Consider the following 17207-nt stretch of genomic DNA (forward strand, 5'->3'; position numbering starts at 1 on the left):
GTACTGGGATCACGTCTCCTCCTCCCCCATCGTCCCGCCCCCCTGACCCGCCCCTACGACTCCTGGCCGCGTAAGTCACGTGAGCCTACGCCCTTACGTCACTTTTGTGCGACCGGCCAGGTAGTTCTGCCCTCTCTGTGTCTCGGCGGCGCCGTGTAGAGTCCGCGTGATCTTCCGCGAGTGAGCCTTAATAGTCCGCGTGGGGGCTGGCCGAATCCAAGAAATTCTCCTTGGACACAAAGTGCCCCGACGGACCCGCGGGGCCTATCGGAGGTAGGTGAAGGCAGCTCCTGGTGGGCGCAGTCCGGACTCACGTCGGGCCTGCTTTGCTATCTCGCGTGCTCCTCTGGGGCTTCCCAGTCTTCGCAGACGGGCTGAAACTCTTTAACCAACCTCTCAGGATCCCCACCGCTTAGCTTCGACCCATATTTGCCCCTTCTACGACCACATTCTCGCTTGTGCACCGTTATTAATCCGCATCCCTCCGAGGCAATGGGCAAATTTCCATCTCTGTCTTTGCTGATGATGTTCCCTCGGTTTCGAATGCTGCCCTCACCCCGTGTGCTTGTGCTCATCTTAAGAGGTCAGTCTATTTTGATCTTATACGTCAAGGCCGAGCTGAACTGCACTGTGAATCTTTCTGGGAGCCTTCCGGTTAGAATTAAAAATCTTTTTTGAGCGCTTAGTACTTTGTACGTTACTTATAGCATATATCTGTTATTCTGCGTCGGATTGTAGTAGTGTCTATTCATTTAGTTTCAGTTTCTCAGGCTCTGACCTCTCCCTGATCATTTTCTTATTGATTTTCACATCATTTCTTGCCTGCATGCCTTTGTATTGTGTCGTGTCCCCCCTCTCCCTCTCCTCCAGTGCTGTATCTCACTTTTATCTGGCAAACCACTACTATTCCTTACTTGTAAACATTTAAAGCTTTAAACTGTTTCTCTCGAGGCAGAGTTAGGTATTCCTTTGCCGATATTCTAGTAAGGGATGGCTTTGCCTGTATGCCAGTAAGGGAAGGAGCCACAGGCTAAATCTGGGCAAGTGATGGTTTCTTTTCGCCTGCCAGTGAGCCTAGAATTGTTTTACAGGTAACTTTTTGCAGTCTGATGCTAGGAAGCACTTTGAACCCGAAGTGAGTAAAATGTTATTCCCCGCCTCCATAAATCTCATTCTTTTCATTTATAAACATAAAATTGTACTCATAATTATTTGGGGGGCGGTTAGTAAAAAATTGGGATTTTTTTTCTTGCTTGCTTTCTTGTAACAAATGATTCTCCATTTTGCCTGTTGGCCAGCAAAGCTTAAGATACTTATCTTCTGGTTCCTTGCAGAAGTTTGTTGACTCTTGCTGTGTAGTAATGTTCATATTACAGACACCATTTGTGATTTTAATTTCGTGTTTTTCCATAGAACCCAACACAATGCTTTCTTTCCTTCCTTCCACAAGTTTTCTTTGAGCACTTAAAAAAAAATCTTCCAGGTACAAAATGTTCAGTTTAGTAGGAAAAAGAGATCATTACAAATGCAATTTTACTATGCACAGTGACAGAAATATGCAGAGTGAAGTAGGATTAGTTCACAGGTTTCCTGGGGGATGTGATTCTTGAGTTGAGCTTTAAATGATAAACAGCAAGTGGGTAGATGGAGATCATTCCTGGCAAAAGAGGACAAATGAGCAAAGAATGAGAGAAGAAAGAGAATTCTGTGTTAAAAAGGAGTAACAAAGAAGTGAAGCTGGAAAGGTAAGCAAGGGCCAGATCACATGCCATGTTAGGGAGCTTCGACCTTTATTTTCAGGCAAGGTTGGGCTTTGTAGCAAAAGCTGGATCTTGCTGATGGCTATTTAAAGGATGAATGAGGGAGTCAGGAGCCCTTATCCTGCACCATATCAGTAGATGAGAAGATCTGATTAGGGCAGTGGAACTTGGTAGAGTGGACATGATGGAGGTTTAGAAAGATCTGGGAGGTAAACTCATCTTAACTACTTGGATGTTAAAAGTGAAGAGGAAGGACAAGTCAAAGCTGATTCCATAGTCCTAGATTCTGCCAGTCACCACCTAAAATGGAGAATATTGGAGTGTGTGAAAGCACTGACCCATATCTGTTTTACTCAACATAGTATCTCCAGAGCCTAGAACAGTGCAGGTACTTGAATGAACAGAAACGTTTCCTTCCTTTGAATCATTGATTGCTGTGTTTCATCAAAATAGCCTTTAGCATATGCCATCCCTATTCATTTTGGTTTACTCATGCACTGTTACCAGGCTTTTTGGGATAGACAATGAGTTGTACCACTGATAACATGAATCTCTTTTACAGCTGAATAGTTCTGGGGAGATGTTTTGGCTTAATTCTATGTTAGTTAAAAGTTTTAATTCATTTTTATCCTACTGTTTAAAAAAAATATTCATTTATTTATTTCTTCTTAGAGATGGGGACAGAGAGGAGAGAGGGAGACAGAGAGAATCCCAAGCAGGTTCCCCTGTCAGCACAGAGCCCTTTGTGGGGCTGAATCCCAAGAACCAGGAGAACGTGACCTGAGCTGAAATCAAGAGTTGGACACTTAATGACTCAGCCACTCAGGAGCCCCTTTTCTTAAATTTAATTTTAAGCTTCTCCGGGTTGTCTGGGTGGCTCAATCAGTTAAGCGTCCGACTTTGGCTCAGGTCATGATGTCACCGTTCGTGAGCTCGAGCCCCGCGTCGGGCTCTGTGCTGACAGCCCAGAGCCTGAGGCCTGTTTCAGATTCTGTCTCTCTCTCTCTGCTCCTCGCCTGTGTGCTCGCTCTCTCTCTCTCTCTCTCTCAAAGAGTAAATAAACATTAAAAAGGAATTTAAAAAATTTTTAATTTTAAGCTTTTCCATTAGAATACTAGCTTTGTTTTCCTTCTTGGTATTTCTAAGGCTTTCAGGAAGTCAAGACCCTAGACTGTGTTCTTACAGATTGAATGTTATCTTAAATTTGGTTTCAGGAAACTTTTCTATTTGCAGTTTCACCTTAATGCTTTCTGTTGTTAAAAAATAAACAATCCAAGCCAGTGCACTTCTGCTTTGGCTACTGGATGGATGGTTGAGCCAGACTTACTTCCAAGTGTTGTAAATTGGCTAGTTAGATGTGAGAATATTTGTGTACAGCTTCTGTGTATAGCTGAGTAGAGGGTGCACTCTGGTAGTCCTATCTGTATTCTACCTGCTTCCTTAAGGTTGTCTCTTCTGTGTTACAGTTAAATGGTTTATTGGTCACTAATCCTATAAGCTACCACACAGCCTTTTGAAAAGACACAAAGTGAAAGTTATACAGGTTTAAGAATAATGTGTATTTAAAATGTTTTCTTTTTCAGACATAAAGCAGAGTCACTGTAATTATTTCTAACATCAATTTCAAACTATTTATTCTTGGATAACAGCCCAATTATATGAAATTATGGCTGGTTATAAGCCTGTAGCTATTCAGACGTATCCTATACTTGGTGAAAAAATCACCCAAGACACACTGTACTGGAACAACTATAAGGTAAGTGGAGACAGTAACAAGGGGGTTGTACTGATGCTCATTTCTCCAGCATATGTTATACTTTGGATACTCTAATAGAGAGCTAATAACTAAAAGGAATCAATCACCAGTTCATAATTTGGGTAGAAAATTAGGTAGCTGATGTTTTTTCTTAGAATTTTTTATAAAAGTCCCTACTGCTTAATCATTTTAATCATACAAGGACCTAGCGCAGAATAGATGATTAATGAATGCCAAATGAATTAAATCTTAGAATTTGAATCTCATGCGAGAAAATTTTTTTTGCCTTTGCAAAACTAAGGAGAAAGTGATGCAGGATTAATTCTGCTAGACTATCTATAAAAGCTTGAAAATTAATTTTTTTAAAAGATGAACAACTAAATAGGAAAGTGGAAAAAGATTGGGATTGGGAGGTTAATGGAACAAGAACTTTAAATGACCAATAAATGTATAAAAGAGCTGTGGCTTCACTCATAAAGAAATGTCAGTTACCACAATAATTTGGATACTACTTTCATCTGTTATATTGACACAAATGAAAAATTTTGATCATTGCTACTCGAGGGAGGAAAATTGATGCAGACTTTCTGGAGGGCAGTTTCGCATTATCTATTGTGATAAAAATACCTTTTGGGCATGTAAGTTCCACAGTTTGAAACTTACCCAAAGATTACAGTCCCCTAAATTTGCTGAGATACAGGTATATAGATGTTGATTAAAGTATTATTTGTAATGCTAGAAATTCTGGGAAAACCTGTGTCCCTTAATAGTGGACTGGTAAAGTAAATTATGATGTACCCTATAACGGACGGCAAATCTATTGATCATATGAAAAATTAGCTGAGATGTGTAATTGAGTGAAAGGAAGCGAGGTTCAGAACAGCCTGCATGGTGTGATCTTTCTGTCAGTTACAGAATACATGGTTAAATGTATGCTGGCATAGGCATAACTTTTTCTCCCCAGTAATAATCACAGAAAACTCCACAGCTGAAGAGAAAGAGTGGAGTATGGTTTTCCAGCCATATAGTTATTTACTTTAATGACAGCCAGGATGGTCTGGGTGATGTTATTTGGACCTTTTTTGTTTTTTCATACTTCTGTATTAGATACAACCTAGCAAATGTTACTAAGAACAAAGTGAAACGATCGAGTAAGAAATTATGTAATGCTTGAACAGTCTTACCAGTTGTAACTCTGTTAATACTTTGTATTTTGTTTTGTTAAGACCCCTGTTCAGATCAAGGAGTTTGGTGCAGTGTCAAAAGTAGACTTTTCTCCGCAGCCTCCATATAATTATGCTGTCACAGCTTCCTCGAGGGTAAATATAATATTACATTTATTTTTCTTTTGTGTCTTTGTATGTACGACTGATCTAGAGGCGTTTGGTTAAGTACTGTGTTTTTTATCTTTTCATAGATTCACATTTATGGCCGATATTCTCAAGAACCTATAAAAACCTTTTCCCGATTTAAAGACACAGCATACTGTGCGACTTTTCGTCAGGATGGTAGACTGCTTGTAGCTGGCAGTGAAGATGGTGGAGTTCAGCTTTTTGATATAACGGGGAGAGCTCCCCTCAGGCACTTTGAAGGCCATACTAAGTAAGAGCCAGGGTTGAAAAATTTAAAAACAACTTTTTTTTAACTGAGGTATAATTAACAAAACATTATGTTAGTTTCAGTTGTATGTTCGATGTTTGTGTATGTTGCAAAATAATAAGTCTAGTTAACATCTGTCACCATATTGTTACAGACAGTTGGTTTTTATGTGTTCTTTGTTGTTTTGTTGTTGTAAGCTTTTTTGGTTTCTTTTTTTGGGGCTTTGAATAAAAACATAGAGCAGTTCTGTGAAGATTATGTACCTGTATGTACTTTATTTCATGATTGTTCAAGGACAGAGTGCTTAATCTAGGCCAGTCCTATGGTCCAGTTTGATGGGGCTCATGAATTCTGTAGAATTGTTTGTGACATTTGAAGAAATGTATGTTTTTCCGGAAAGATTTCCTATAGCTTTCATTTAATTTCTTAGTGACTTCTGTGATCAGTCAAGGTTATAAACCACTGATCTAAAGGCACCTCACAACTATGAATGAGAACTCTATAGGCTGAACTATAGTGGAGGTTCTCATTTTGAAGGCAAGTTGGAAGGTTGATTGTTTCTTCTTGAATTTAATATTTTCCCCTTGATAAATGGTCAGGGCAATTTTATATTATAACTTTATATCAGAATTACCAATTTCAATTCTGACATTTGTTACTGATTTAAAAATCTGAAGTGTTTTTTACAGTGTATTATCAGGAAGGTCTTTTCTCATAAGTGAAACATTTAAAATATAACAGAAATTCACTTAACATGATCCTACTTAATGTCAAGTCTTCGAATTTTGTAAAGAACTACCCATTTTGAAATATTTTTTTAAAGTAAGTTTATTTATTTTGGGAGAGGGGGGAGACAGAGAATCCCAAGCAGGCTCTGTTGCTGTCAGCACAGAGCCTGACGTGGGACTCGATCCTAGAGACCGTGAGGTCATGGCCTGAGCTGAATTCAAGAATCAGAAGCTTAACTGACTGAGCCACGCAGGTGCCCCTGAAAATTTTTTTTAAGTGTTTATCCATTTATTTTGAGAGAGAGAGGGTGTGAGTGAGCGGGGGAGGGGCAGAGAGAGCATCCCAAGCATGTTCTGTGCTGTCAGCGCTCAACCAACTGAGCCACCCAGGTGCCCGTCCCCCATTTTGAAAGTTTTTAAATTAAAAGTACCTTTGCTCCAACATTTAGAACGTTTACCTTTATTGAGCAGTTTTGTAGAATTGTTAACATATAGAAAATAACTTGTAAGGCTGTTGAATATTATTAACTTCATAGTGTAAGGGTATTTAGAATTTTAAATTGGCTTAGGGACGGATATCTGTTTTAAAGATTTTTCTCTCATGATTTCCCCCTACAATTACTCCCTAAAACTGAGCTTTTTTTGTTATTTGGGGAAAAGCAGAGTTTTATGTTTTATGTTAGTTTTTTTCTTGCTATTTAACATATTGATCCTTAATTTTTTAGAGCAGTTCATACAGTCGATTTTACAGCTGACAAATATCATGTGGTCTCTGGGGCTGATGATTATACAGTTAAATTGTGGGATATTCCAAACTCCAAAGAAATTCTGACATTCAAAGAACATTCTGATTATGTGAGGTGTGGATGTGCTAGCAAACTGAACCCAGATCTCTTTGTAACAGGTTGGTGAACTATTTTTCCCTCCTGAAGTTGATCGTTTTATTGCGATATAATTTGACGCTGCTTTGGGACTCTTTTGGGATAGAGCAATGTAAAAAATTTTATAAAGGAATATGTTTCTGTCTATCCAATTCTTTTCTTTTTCTTCTTTTGGTGATTGTTCTTATTGTCTTCCAAGTGTGTTTGGAAACATAAGGCTTCCTTGAAAACATGAGTGTCGGAACTATGGTTTAGTACTCTGGTTTTCACAGAGCCTCCAAGCAGCTGAGAAACAAAGATAATGGAGTTCAGTCTTTGTGGGTGCTTGTGCAGAGGTTCCCAGCTGATTGAGTAGTGACAATAACTTGAAGATGGGAATAGTTTAAGGTCCTATATGATATAGTATGGTATAGTAATGCTTTTTCAGAAATAATCAGTGGTCCCAGAGTTTGTAGGTACTTTGTCATCATGAACATACATAGGTGTCTTTAAATTTTATCTAAGCCCTTTCTCCTTTTCAAATTTGTTTGCATACACACACGTATATTTAGTTTTTGTTGATTTGAGTAACGAAACTCACCTAATACCAAAATTGACATTTTAGGGTCATACGATCATACCCTCAAGATGTTTGACGCACGAACCAATAAGAGTGTGATCTCTGTTGAGCATGGGCAGCCAGTGGAGAGTGTCCTGCTCTTTCCCTCTGGAGGTCTTCTGGTATCAGCAGGTATTTTAAAAATTGCTTTTACCTATATAGTTGGTTTTGAGTCAGTTATGTCTTTATCAGTTACTTTTTATAATTTAATATTGTGCACTTGAATTACATACCTAGGTTTTGCTCAATTGATAAACAGGACAAGCAAGCAGTTATTATTTATTGACTACCTAATGTGAGCCAGGTACTGGGCTCTTATATACAAATTATTGAGCCTAGAAATGAGTGAGTTTTCTCCCTATTTTGCAACTAAGGAAATAAATAAAAGTTTTTAAAGTAATTGGTCCACGATAGAGTGGCAGATCTGAAATCCCAGAACTCGAGAGCCTGCATTGTGTATATAAGCCAGAAATCCAGGTTGTATGCCTGTTATTCCTACCTAAGAGATCTTAGGTTGAAAGAGATCACAGTTCTTTCAATTCTAGGATCAGGCTTGTCTGTTTTTATGTCTCTTTTGACTGAAGTGACTTTGTCCAGAAAATAGCCAGTAGTTCTGGAGGAGGGTATAATGTGGCGTTCAAAAGGGGTCTTGGTACGTTTTTCATCAAGCTGGAACTGAGGCATTTTTCTGTAATGTTGATCCTAGAGCATTTTCAAAATGAGAATGGAAGAAATAAATCGGCTTCTTTGATTTATCAAGTCAAAGTTAATGTGTTGACATTAGAATACAAAGGTGGTGTGTATAATTCATAGCACGTATATGGCTGTGTGTATAGATTTTTTTTCTTAATTCTAAAACCCGAATAGAAATTACCCTGTTTTTTACTTCTTCCCCAGTACCTGTTTAGTTTCAAAATAAATTGATGACATTGTCAGATGTATCCATTTTTCTTGATGTTATTTTGAGAAATGGAAACAAGCTGAATGGGGAGAATGGACACGTGTATGCTAATCTCCACTGTGTCACTAGCTAATTGTATGACCTTGGAAAATCCCTTAACTCCTGTAGACTTTGAAAATGAGAGTTTGGATAGGATCACTTGTTTTAAACTGTGCTCTCATGAGCTGCCACATGCAGTGAGACAGGGACTATGAATTGGCTCACAGGCCCGGTTTCCCAGTCAGGATAGGTAAGACCTTTGCTCCCCCCTCTCCAACTCACTCTTCAATTTTACCTTCTAGACTTGTGTGTAACATTTCATTGAAATAGAAGATGCTATAGTAAAAGAATTCTTTTTAAACTATTAGATTAAATTGCCTTTAAGGACGCTTCTAACTCTTAGAGTAGAAGTGATAGGGAAATTTTTCAGTTTTGTTGGGATTCACAAACTTTTTAGGAAATAAAACTTTATTATTCATTTCTGTAGTGACACATTTCTTTTGCAGAATGATTTTATTACAATTTTCTTAAAATCCGTTTTGGTTATACTTTTTATTTTGTAGGCAGTTCTGTGAACTTTACAGGTATGCAATAATTTTTCATTGTAACAGTTCTTCATGGTAGGAACTATTTGTTATCATCATTTACAAACTCAATAAATGATAGAGACAGCATTGAAACCAGGCAGTTTTGCAGAACCCTTCACTTCACCTCCATGCTGTGCAGTGTCTAGTAAAGAATGCTTTTCAAATCTTGAAAATATTGAATGTATAGGCAGAATTTCAAACTAATGATTATTTCTTTCTATAGGAGGTCGTTATGTTAAAATCTGGGACATACTAAAAGGAGGACAGTTGCTAGTATCTTTGAAAAATCATCATAAAACTGTGACATGTTTATATCTGAGCAGCTCTGGACAGAGGTTACTCTCTGGGTCACTGGATAGGTTAGCATTTTAATTTTCTTTCCTTATCATTGGTATTGTAGAAATATTTACTGCTTGAGAAAATGAGTTATTTCTGCAGTATTTGTAATGAAATAAATGTTCTGTCAAATGATTTCTTTGAAAATCTATTGAGTTGAAAATAGTTTTGACCTTTTATTTACAATACAGTAAACTTATTTTCTCACTTGACAAAATTTAGTGCGTTAACTTGCATACTTAAGGAATTTTATTGAACCATTTGAACGTTAATCTTTAAAATAGTCTATGTTATTCTGTGGCTTTAAAAAATCCTTTGTGTATATATTTGTATATTTTAAAAGATTTCTTCTGAGTGTATGTATATATTCTAGCATATATTCTTCAAAAGTTAAAATTGTATGTGAAAATTTGTATACTTTAACGTGATTCAAATATTCCTTTTTTATATAAGCTTTAGTATTCCATTAGTTAAAGTTCTAGAACAGTGCTGGCCAACAGAAATAAGATGTGGGCTACATATGTAGTTTTAAATATTGTAGTAGCCACAGAAAGGCAAAAGGAACTAGGTAAAATTAATTTAATAATATATTTCATTTAGTTCAGTGTATCTAAAATATCATTTCAACACGTAATCCGTGTAAAAATTATTACCGAGAGACTAGAGACAAATTAAGCATCCAATATGTGCCCTATGATGTGGTAATTTATAGTGATTAAAGTGAAATATAGTTTTGTTTAACAGAAAAATGTTTTAATACTGCCTCAGTTTTAAAATTAAAATAAGTTAATTAAAATCAAGTAAAATTGAAAATTTGGCTCTTAATTTTCATAACCACTCTTCAAGTGCTCAGTAGCATGTGGCTAGAACTATGGCACAGTTCTTGTAGTTACTTACATTCGTTTGTTTTTGGTCATTTTGTTTCCATATTTCCTATTTTCACTATTATGGAAAGCCTTGGTTTTTCAGTATGCTTAATACATATTTTAAAAGCTAGAAAATATTTTAGACAGAAAGGACCTATTTATTATGTAAATAGGTAGCAGATTCTCTGAAATGGTGTTACTAGGCAATTTGGGACTCGAGTTTAAAAAAAAACTTTTTTTAAATGTATGTTTGTTTATTTTTTTGAGAGAGAGAGAGACAGAGACAGAGACAGAGACAGTGCAAGTGGGGGGTGAGGCAGAAAGAGAGGGAGACACAGAATCTGAAGCAGCCTCCAGGCTCTGAGCCATCAGCACAGAGCCCGACGCGGGGCTTGAACTCATGGATTGCAAGTTCGTGTCCTGAGCTGAAGTCGGACGCTTAACCAACTGAGCCACCCAGGCGCCCCTGGGACTCAGGTTTTAGATGTGTCCCTCAAAAATCAAGTGTGAGTTGGCTCTGTTCACGGTTCTCAGCCCACAGTGACTTGTGTCTCCAAGAGGATGCGCGGCAGCAGCTGGAGACATTTTGGGTTGTTGGCACCAGTTGGGAGTGGTGAGCTGCTGGCCTGCAGTGGGTAGCGGTTCAGGATGCTGCTGAGCTTCCTGCAGTGCACAGAACAGCCTCCACAACAAAGACTGATCTGGCCCATGGTGCAGAGCATGCTAACGTTGAGAAACCCTGCTCTTTTGACTTCCAGTGGGCTTTGATACTTTTTCTTTACTCTCATGTGTCATCTTCAGGCTATGTTGGTTCGCGGTCTGTTCTTCTGGTGACTACTCAGGTCTTTATACAGACATGGCTAGTACTAACAGTTCAGTTGTAAAAGATTCAGTGATGAATTAGTTTGCAGTTGATATTATTAATCGTTATTTCCTTCATTGATGTGTAAAATTTAATAGTTATATATTTCTAAAAAGTAGAAAATTTGCATTTATACTCCTTTCCAAGGTGATTTATGACAAACCTTTCCTTTTTATCAGGAAGGTGAAAATATATAGCACGACTTCCTATAAAGTAGTCCACAGTTTTGATTACGCAGCTTCAATTTTGAGTCTTGCACTTGCAGTAAGTATTTTTAGCCCTTTTTAAAGCTGTCACTAACATTGTTGAGTGAAACTGAAATGGAATTTTACAGTTTATCTTTGTATTTGAATAAATCTTATTTTCTTCTTGCCACATGATTAAGACAGTTGCTATTATATGACTTGTCCCAGTAATTTAGTATGAATTGAGATTTAGGTCTTGTTCACCATATAGCTTCAAACCGAGTACAGCTGTAGGCATTGTTAACTCTAAAGACAGGATCTGGGAAATTGTTAAATCTCTTTTCAACACATTTAACTTAGGGTTAACATACTCTAGAAAGTCACATTGGCTCTCTGAGGGGGATAAAAAAAGAGGAGAGAGAGAAGGAGATAACAAAGTGAATGTGCTTGTCTTTGTTGATGCTCTTTCTGGAATGTCCACTGTCAAGTTTCATGAGCCGTGGAAGAAGAGGAAATTTGAATAGATCATATAGAAATCTGAATTAGAAGAGGAAAAGCTTATTATAAAATATTCTCTTGGCCAGACTGTGGAAAGTCATGCCATCGCACAATCCTTTTCCTAGTAAGAGGATGTAGGAAAAAAATTATTTTAGAAGTTCCCCAAGATGTCATTAATTCTGTATTATTATACAAAGTGCCAGTATAATTTACACTGGATATAACGTGTTCTATCAGTAAAATCATATCCTGGAAGAAAAAATGATTTGTTCTGACTTTTTGCATAGATCATTGTTAGGCAAAGTATCTCTTTCTGAATGGAACTCTTGTGAAAGTGCGGATAAGCAGAAAATGCTTTATAAATGGTGTTTTGAAGAAAAAGTAAGATAAATGATGTGTTAGGAATAGACTAACTTATATTTCTAATTGCTTTTAGCATGAAGATGAGACAATAGTTGTGGGAATGACCAATGGAATACTAAGTGTTAAACATAGGAAATCTGAAGCAAAGAAGGATTCTCTTCCGAGGAGAAGAAGGCCTGCATATCGAACTTTTATTAAAGGAAAAAATTACATGAAGCAACGGGTATTTGTATATTTCTTACTTTTTTTTTAGATGGTGTAGTTTGTTAGAGTAGCCAACTCCGTCCCTGCATGTTACTGGAACGTGTAGTTCACATGGCATTTAGCTTTATTTTGCTTTTGTCTACATTAGCTCTCTCTCCAGATTGCTAGATTGGGAACATTATTAATAAGTAGTGGGGAATAAGGAGTACTTTAATATCCTGAATCATTATAATGTTACAGTATTTTACTGTATTCAAAAACAATATCTTTCATATGGTATCTGATTGAATGTCCTAAACAACCCTGAACAGTAGCAGAGCCAATTATGTGCCCATTTGGCATCTGAGGAGATGGAGATACAAAGAAGTTACGGTCTATGTAGCATTTCGTTACTGGTTACCAGAGTTGTTGGGACTAGATCTGTTTCTCACATCCTTGGTTTCTCTTTCTGCCAGGTCATGTAGGCTGCCACGTAAAGAGAACTGAAATGAGTAATATTTGCCCAGAGTGAGGTGTTGTGTATATGTTGTAAGTTAAGTCATAGGAGAGTTAATAATACATTGATGTGGCAAAGTATTCCATTTTCAATTAGTCTGCATTCTTGGCATATGCCTGGTATTTATTACACAGTTCAGGGTCACCCTGGTGTAAAAAAATAACACTATGAAAAAATTTGTTTTCAATGCAACTCTATACAGAAACTGATTTTTCTTTATAAATTTTCTTTGTAATACAGGATGACATTTTGATCAACAGGCCATCAAAGAAACACCTAGAATTATATGACAGGGATCTGAAAAATTTCCGGGTCTCTAAAGCACTTGACAGAGTCCTTGAGGTAAGTGAGGAGCATGTATACATACATACAATATGCTGTGTGTGTGTGTGTGTGTGTGTGTGTGTGTGTGTTTTAAATTTTATTTTTACTTTTAGTAAGACTTTAGTTTTTTAGAACAGTTTTAGATTCACAGCAAAATTGAGGGAAAGGTACAGAGATTTCCCATATATTCCCTGCCCTACACATACATAGCCTCTCCTATTACTAGCATCCCCCACCAAAATGGTACATTTGTTACAGTTGATGAACCCGTAAGGAGCGTATTTTTTAGTATATGTGCTGCCGAAGCGAGCACAAGAGCGTATTTTTAAAAGACTCGTTTTATTACTTGTCTTGTGCATTACCATTACTCCAAACTGTAAAGATAAAAACCTATTTAACTTCGGTAATTGTTAGTGAGTTCCAAGACTATGATCTTTTTCCTTTGATGTCTTATCTGCTCATGTTGACTCTGAAAATTTTTCTAGCCTAGTTGTACAATAAAGACACCTGAGATTACAGTTTCCATCATAAAGGAGCTAAATCGAAGAGGAGTCCTTGCAAATGCCCTTGCAGGCCGGGATGAAAAGGAAATAAGTCGTGTTCTTAATTTTTTGATACGGTATGTTTTATGTCATGAAACCTGTATTTTGCATCAGAAATCCTTCTTTATCTCAAATGAGAGACATTTACTTTTAGATTGACCTTTGTAGACAACTGAAGGAACAATTCAGTAAATCTTTTTTAAGGATTTTTTGGGAAAGATTGCAAGTTTCAGTAAACAATTTTTGCTTTTTAGGAATCTTTCTCAGCCAAGATTTGCCCCTGTTTTGATCAATGCTGCTGAAATAATTATTGGTGAGTAGTTGTTAAAACCTGAAAAATCCAAGCATGCTTGCAACAATAGAGGTGTCAGATAATGAAATCAAATAGATTACAATATCTTGTTTTATCAATTCTCCAGTAGAGAGTATCATGAAGAAAACAAACAACATTAGCAAAACAATGCATTTTAAAGGAAGTAAAATGTTTACAGTAGTTCTGAATTGCTGAGAATAATTATAATTAAAGAACTTTGTCTTAGACATCACTAATGATGACTATTTTTTAATGAGAAAATGAAATAAGATCCTCTACAATTTACTTTCTGTAATTATTTCTTTTTGAATACATTTATTCAGTTGGACTGTTTACTTTCTGTAAATCATAAATTGTAAAATAAGTACAGATTTTTCAGTACCTTTGTAGGTAATATTTTTACACTTTTCCTAAACATTGGCTATTCGTTTATTGTTTAGAAAGATACTTACCATTAATGTGCTTTATTTCTCTTTCCAGATATATATCTTCCTGTGATTGGTCAGTCACCTGTAGTTGACAAAAAGTTTTTATTACTTCAAGGACTTGTAGAGAAAGAGATTGATTACCAAAGAGAACTACTAGAAACCTTGGGGATGATGGATATGCTCTTTGCCACTATGACAAGGAAAGAAAGCACTTCTGTGTGGCAGCATGCATCTGATGGATTTCTAGAGAACAAGAAGATGGAATCATAGTGTCTGCTTAAAGAGACCTGTAAGAACTGCTAATTTGAAATCGATTTGATTCTATTAATTATTTGAAAGAGAATCTCTTTGATAGATTAAAAACTACCCCAAAACTATTCACAGAAGGAGTTTTATGGAAGAGACCTGAATAACTATAATTGGAAAATAAGAACCTATTTTAAGACATGGTTTACCATGGTTTACCAAATATGTACTATATTTTGAATTATTCCATGGCATCTTCTGCTGGAAGATCTCCGTTATCTTGGTCATAGTGTAGTGTTCACCTTGGACAAATTGATACTAATTTTAATACAGCGAAGTGGTGTATGAACACCTGGGCAGGCATTCAGTATCTGGAATGGGTTTCAGCTGGAATCCTGCTAAAGGAACAGTGCTTTATTTTGTATTTCTGTCCTGGAAAAACAACAACGGCAACAACACAACAAATGGCAACAACAAATAAATTCTCTCTTCACTCTCATCGGTGCCCTTGGGATTTTCAGGCTTGGCTCCGTCTGCTTGACATCATCATTTATCATGGGTCCCATGTTCTGCTTCCACTGGTAGTGGGACTGCCTCTGCTCCAGTTGCAGCAAATCAGTGGCCAGCTCTGAACAGTTTAACTCTGAACTAGTTAGATATGTATTCAGAAAGTGTGAGGAGGCAGCTTTGATACCTAACAATTGTATTCTCCATTCCACATACTCTTTTTATTCCGTGAATCGTGACCATCCTTGTCAGAACAAGGTCTCCAGATCTTAGTGGACCACGTTTTCTTCCATCTCAATATGTTGTTTTTCTACCCAGTTTTCAGCTTGCCTCAGGTCAAAGGAGTGATAAAATTTGTCATTTCTCTTGTAAGAATTAGCCTTTCATCTTGTTGTATATGTTTGGAGCTTATCTTGTAGCTCACGACCCTTCTGAAAACCATTTTCTCTGATCTGTATTTATATTTTTATCCCTCAATTTCCATATTCATCTTGTGCTTCAGAACCCAAGCTAGAGTAGCTTGCTTTGGAAAATAGTTGTATTTTTTTTTTAAGTTCAATGTAAGTCACGTTTTTTTATAAAGATATTCTTATTTTCTTCTTGTATTTCTGAGATGTATCAATTCTTGATGGATAGTTCCTGGCTAGTGAATGCTGGCACACACATTTCACACTTGCTACCTCTCCCGCCTTCCCATTCTTTTTCCACCTCATGTGTTAATTATCTGTAAGGAAACATGCCTTGGGTTAGAAGGACCCTTAGTTAAAGGAAGATTCTATAATGGGAATCTCCTCTTAAAATTTAGTTCTGTGAATTCAGATTTTTTTTTTTTTTAAAGCAGAAAAAAAAGTTTCTATGGTCTGGTAAGAGCATGTGCTTAAAAATAAGGTGTAGTTTCCCTTTTATGAATTGACTTATGTAAACATACAGCACACTGGCTTATGAGAAACCAGGAGTTCGCTTCCCTGAGTAATTATGAGATTAGATGAGGTCAGAAACTGTCTTCATGTTGAAATAATTTATTTAAATAAACATCATATGTAAAGGCTTTTAAAAATACTTCTTAAGTATGGTGGTAATTTGTGTACTAGTAAAAATTGAGAGGATGAAATTTTGTCTAAAACTAGCTGCCATCAAGTGTGTGACATGTGATAAGGGTTTTCCCATATATTATTAGTTTTTAAATGTTTATTTATTTTGAGGGGCGCCTGGGTGGCACAGTCGGTTAAGCGTCCGACTTCAGCCAGGTCACGATCTCGCGGTCCGTGAGTTCAAGCCCCGCGTCAGGCTCTGGGCTAATGGCTCGGAGCCTGGAGCCTGTTTCCGATTCTGTGTCTCCCTCTCTTTCTGCCCCTCCCCCGTTCATGCTCTGTCTCTCTCTGTCCCAAAAATAAATAAAAAACGTTGAAAAAAAAAATTAAAATGTTTATTTATTTTGAGAGAGAGAGAATGCGAGCAGCGGAGGGGCAGAGAGAGAGAATTCCAAGCAGGCTCTGTGTTGTCAGCACAGAGCCTGACGCGGGGCTCAATCTCACAAACACTGAGATCCTGACCTGAGCTGAGATGGGGAGTCAAATGCTTAACTGACTGAGCCCCCCAGGCGCCCCTCCCATAAGTTATTTTATTCAGTTCTCATCACAACCCTTCCACTGTTGGCGTTCTCATTTAATGCTGAATTAGCTACAGTAGTTAACCTACTCTTAAATTCCCCAAGCTTGAGTTCCTCGTCCTCCTGGCACTGTGAACTGGCCTGGCCTCTGGCCCAAAACTACTGCTTCCCTTTGAGAGGACTTCACTGAGTGCTGCAGTTCTTAGATGAAATATATAGTGAAGGTGAGTTTTTACATTCATTGGGACAAGTTAGTATTTGTTATTTAAAGTATTTAAACACAATTGGCATGTTAGCCATATTATGGTATGTAACATTGGCCTTTGGATTCTAATTTAAAATGCCTAAATGATCTTAGACTCCTGAATTTTAGTTTAAAAGTACTTTATTTATTTTTTTTAATTTTTTTAAATGTTTTATTTATTTTTGACAGAGAGAGAGAGAGAGACAGAGCATGAGTGGGGGAGGGTCAGAGAGAGAGGGAGACACAGAATCCAAAGCAGGCTCCAGGTTCTGAGCCATCAGCACAGAGCCCGATGCAGGGCTCGAACTCACAGACCGTGAGATCATGACCTGAAC

The 17207-nt window shown here is 37.2% G+C and overlaps 1 protein-coding gene across 1 annotated transcript; it reads left to right on the plus strand.

Annotated features, from left to right (window-relative positions):
* The first annotated feature begins 1 nt into the window (after position 1).
* On the plus strand, positions 2 to 16251 carry UTP15 (UTP15 small subunit processome component). Its single transcript, XM_042940888.1, has 13 exons — positions 2 to 273; positions 3344 to 3516; positions 4743 to 4835; positions 4934 to 5118; positions 6569 to 6747; positions 7329 to 7454; positions 9073 to 9208; positions 11093 to 11177; positions 12033 to 12182; positions 12900 to 13001; positions 13469 to 13602; positions 13780 to 13838; positions 14319 to 16251. Exons 2-13 carry the CDS (start codon positions 3427 to 3429, stop codon positions 14534 to 14536), a joined length of 1557 nt encoding a protein of 518 aa, XP_042796822.1. The 5' UTR covers positions 2 to 273; positions 3344 to 3426; the 3' UTR covers positions 14537 to 16251.
* The last annotated feature ends 956 nt before the right edge of the window (positions 16252 to 17207 follow it).

This window comes from Panthera leo, chromosome A1, assembly GCF_018350215.1.
Source record: "Panthera leo isolate Ple1 chromosome A1, P.leo_Ple1_pat1.1, whole genome shotgun sequence".
Taxonomy (NCBI): Eukaryota; Metazoa; Chordata; class Mammalia; order Carnivora; family Felidae; genus Panthera; species Panthera leo.